Source organism: Salmo salar, chromosome 08 (genome assembly GCF_965601325.2).
Source record: "Salmo salar chromosome 08, fSalSal1, whole genome shotgun sequence".
Lineage (NCBI taxonomy): Eukaryota > Metazoa > Chordata > Actinopteri > Salmoniformes > Salmonidae > Salmo > Salmo salar.
The window spans coordinates 39,825,001-39,830,000 of record NC_138298.1 but is presented as its reverse complement, the minus strand read 5'-3'; the positions used below and the strand labels follow the sequence as shown (position 1 = coordinate 39,830,000).

Below are 5,000 nucleotides of genomic sequence, written 5' to 3'. Positions count from 1 at the left end.
TGTATTCTCAGGAATATATTACAGGATGATAAACTAGATGAGAATTCTAAATAAAAAGTTAAAAGCCTGGTGATTGTTCGAAGTCAGCTTGAAACTTTGTTGAATTGTTTTTGTATAGGAAGAGAGAGAGGGAGAGTGTTCTTCCAGGTTTTCAGTCCAAAGTACAGACGTGGAGGGTTATTGTAGTGTAGTCAGAACAGACAGACAGACAGACAGACAGACAGACAGACAGACAGACAGACAGACAGACAGACAGACAGACAGACAGACAGACAGACAGAGGAACACACATTGTAGTGAAGGTGATTTCTCTTCAGCTGAGTGGTAAAAGACATAACATCCATCTAGGGCTGATATCCAGGTTAGTTGTACACAACAAAGAAATAAAATCAATGTTTAGATATACAAAGCAGCTAAAGTGCATTATTACAATCTGTACATTGGAGGGTTGAAGACGGCCGAGGGTGTAGGGTTGGGAGGGGGGTAAAGTTAGGCACTGGTTTCCACAGCAACAAGTCCACTTCAAAAAAATACAATTTCACATGCAGAAGGAGAAGCGGACCCCCTAGGTACAGATCTAGGATCAGTGTTGCTGTCCCCTGAACCACATCCTCTAGATGTATCATCAGAACAGATAACAGACCTTAGATCAGTGTTGCTGTCCCCTGAACCACATCCTCTAGATGTATCATCAGAACAGATAACAGACCTTAGATCAGTGTTGCTGTCCCCTGAACCACATCCTCTAGATGTATCATCAGAACAGATAACAGACCTTAGATCAGTGTTGCTGTCCCCTGAACCACATCCTCTAGATGTATCATCAGAACAGATAACAGACCTTAGATCAGTGTTGCTGTCCCCTGAACCACATCCTCTAGATGTATCATCAGAACAGATAACAGACCTTAGATCAGTGTTGCTGTCCCCTGAACCACATCCTCTAGATGTATCATCAGAACAGATAACAGACCTTAGATCAGTGTTGCTGTCCCCTGAACCACATCCTCTAGATGTATCATCAGAACAGATAACAGACCTTAGATCAGTGTTGCTGTCCCCTGAACCACATCCTCTAGATGTATCATCAGAACAGATAACAGACCTTAGATCAGTGTTGCTGTCCCCTGAACCACATCCTCTAGATGTATCATCAGAACAGATAACAGACCTTAGATCAGTGTTGCTGTCCCCTGAACCACATCCTCTAGATGTATCATCAGAACAGATAACAGACCTTAGATCAGTGTTGCTGTCCCCTGAACCACATCCTCTAGATGTATCATCAGAACAGATAACAGACCTTAGATCAGTGTTGCTGTCCCCTGAACCACATCCTCTAGATGTATCATCAGAACAGATAACAGACCTTAGATCAGTGTTGCTGTCCCCTGAACCACATCCTCTAGATGTATCATCAGAACAGATAACAGACCTTAGATCAGTGTTGCTGTCCCCTGAACCACATCCTCTAGATGTATCATCAGAACAGATAACAGACCTTAGATCAGTGTTGCTGTCCCCTGAACCACATCCTCTAGATGTATCATCAGAACAGATAACAGACCTTAGATCAGTGTTGCTGTCCCCTGAACCACATCCTCTAGATGTATCATCAGAACAGATAACAGACCTTAGATCAGTGTTGCTGTCCCCTGAACCACATCCTCTAGATGTATCATCAGAACAGATAACAGACCTTAGATCAGTGTTGCTGTCCCCTGAACCACATCCTCTAGATGTATCATCAGAACAGATAACAGAACTTAGATCAGTGTCTGGAGGGGTTAACTTCACCTCCCAGAGACTGGGAGTCCCAAATGGAACCATATTCCCTATATAGCGCGCTACTTTCGACCAGAGCCTTAGGGGTAGTGCACTATATAGGGAATAGGGTTCCATTTCAGGAGACCTTGGAGAGAGGAGAGGATAGTTCAGAGGTCAAACGCAGTTCGAAGGTGAAAGGCCACGGTTCAGAGTTCACACAGGGGAGGTACCTGAGCAGGGCGAGCCGCGGAGGTCGTGTTGGGAGAAGCGTGGTGGGTTATGGGTAGTGGAGGAGGAGTGGTGGGGGGTTAAGAGAGTGGAGTTAGGACTGTTGATGTCCCCTTCTCCCACCAGGGTCAGGTCAGCTAGAGGTTCTTCTTGTAACCTCTGGACTGACTCCCCGCCCCTGCAGTCTGGGCTGGGGAGACCCCGTAGGTGGTGCTGCCCCTGGGAGGGGGGGTGGACTGGGGACAGGGTGCCGGGGAACGGGGGAGGGGGTCTGTTGAGGTGGGAGGGGGGGAGGAGCGCTCGTCTTCCCCCTCCCCCTCCCGTTCCGAGCGAGGAGTCCAAGCTCTGCGATTGGCTGCTGGTGTTCAAAGGGACGGAGCCACCGCCTCCACCATCATTCTCCTTGTTGCCGTGACGTCTGTTTTCCTTGTAGCCGTAGTTGTCACTATTGTCATGGTTACCACCGCCGCGGCCATGCTGGGTGAAGCAGGCGGGAGGAAGAGGAGGAGGAAGGGGTGATGACGATGGGCTGAGGCGGAGGAAGTCAGGGAGAATCAGGTCAGTCTTGTCTAACAGACCTCGCTGGTCGTCTGCTCTGTTGCACTGAGCTTTGGATATGAGCTGGAAGAGCTCTGGAGAGAAACACAAGATACACACACACACACACACACACACACACACACACACACACACACACACACACACACACACACACACACACACACACACACACACACACACACACAGAGAGACACAAGACACACAGAGACACACACACACACACACACACACAGAGAGAGAGAGACACACACACAGAGACACACAGACACACACAGACACACACACACACACACACAAAGAGAGAGAGACACACACACACAGACACACACACACACACCCACACAAAGAGAGAGAGACAAACACACACACACAGACACACACACACACACACACACACACACACACACACACACACACACACACACACACACACACACACACACACACACACACACACACACACACACACACACACAGAGACAAACACACACAGACACACACAAGGTCAATCCAAACCACACAGCGATACAGATACATAACATGATATATCACTACTACATACCACTACATATCACTACTACATACCACTACATATCACTACTTCATACCACTACATATCACTACTTCATACCACTACATACCACTACTTCATACCACTACATATCACTACTACATACCACTACATATCACTACTACATACCACTACATATCACTACTTCATACCACTACATATCACTACTACATACCACTACATATCACTACTTCATACCACTACATATCACTACTTCATACCACTACATATCACTACTTCATACCACTACATACCACTACTTCATACCACTACATATCACTACATATCACTACTTCATATCACTACATATCACTACTTCATATCACTACATATCACTACTTCATATCACTACATATCACTACTTCATACCACTACATACCACTACTTCATACCACTACATACCACTACTTCATATCACTACATATCACTACTTCATATCACTACATATCACTACTTCATACCACTACTTCATACCACTACATACCACTACTTCATATCACTACATACCACTACTTCATACCACTACATATCACTACATACCACTACATATCACTACTTCATACCACTACATATCACTACTTCATACCACTACATCACTACTTCATACCACTACATATCACTACTTCATACCACTACATATCACTACTTCATATCACTACATATCACTACTTCATACCACTACATATCACTACTTCATACCACCACATATCACTACTTCATACCACTACATATCACTACTTCATATCACTACATATCACTACCTCATATCACTACTTCATATCACTACATATCTTTACTTCATATCGCTACCTCATATCTCTACTTCATATCGTTACCTCATATCTATACTTCATATCGCTACCTCATATCGCTACCTCATATCTATACTTCATACCACTACCTCATATCGCTACCTCATATCTATACTTCATACTGCTACCTCATACCGCTACCTCATATCTCTAATTCATATCGCTACCTCATATCAATACTTCATATCGCTACCTCATACCGCTACCTCATATCTATACTTCATACCGCTACCTCATATCTATACTTCATATCTATACTTCATACTGCTACCTCATACCGCTAATTCATATTACAATATATCACAATATATCACAGCTCATAATTTCAACAGCATGCAAGAGGAGACAGTGTATCAATCAGTTAGACATATCAAAGCTACAAGCTACAGGCTAGAGTTAGGAAGGAGAGGAGAGACGGGCGAGCTACACACAGCTAGCTAGCAAGCATCAACAGCATCAATGCTGCTACAGCAATACAGTATTAGTTAGTGACAGCACAGCGAGGGGGTTTGGAGGAGAGGAAGAAGGAGTGAGGTCGTTGTTTTACCTTCAGCTTCGTCTACATTAATCTTTTTCTGCTTTCTCTTTTCAGTGGGCGGGGCTTTATTTGGCGCCGCCGTCTTGTGGTGGCTGCTGGGTAAGTGGCGGTCGTCACGGGCAGAGGAGGAGGGCTTGTTCCCGTTGCCGAGCACCGCGCTGGGCTTCCCTGACGCCCTCTCATCCCCCTGACAGGTTTAGTGAACAACGAGGGGGGGGTCAACGAGTTAGGGGTCGTGGGGCAGTGATGATGATGATGATGATGATGAGGGAGGGGGGAAACTAGTGACAGCTTTTGATTTCTCCGTTCAGAGCTGAAAGGTGACAGTTGGACCATGGTCATATCGGTGGCCAATGAGACACAGTTTGGTCAGAGGGATGTTGAGGAGGAGTCACGGGACCCAGGAACTTCTATCAGCTAATAAAACATCTACACACGGAGAGCTAGGTCCGAACCCACACACCACCACACCACCAGAACCCACACACCACCAGAACACACCACACCACCAGAACACACCACA

At 45.7% G+C, this 5,000-nt stretch overlaps 1 protein-coding gene across 1 annotated transcript in view; it reads right to left on the bottom strand.

The window, feature by feature from the left end:
- The window catches only part of LOC106596573 (regulator of G-protein signaling 12), a 105,417-nt gene that overhangs the window by 265 nt on the left and 100,152 nt on the right, over nucleotides 1-5,000 (bottom strand). Inside the window, 2 exon segments of the mRNA XM_082978676.1 lie at nucleotides 1-2,627; nucleotides 4,487-4,664. The exon segment at nucleotides 1-2,627 is cut by the window's left edge and continues 265 nt beyond it. Of these exon segments, the coding sequence (XP_082834802.1) occupies nucleotides 1,981-2,627; nucleotides 4,487-4,664 (825 nt within the window). The 3' untranslated portion in view covers nucleotides 1-1,980.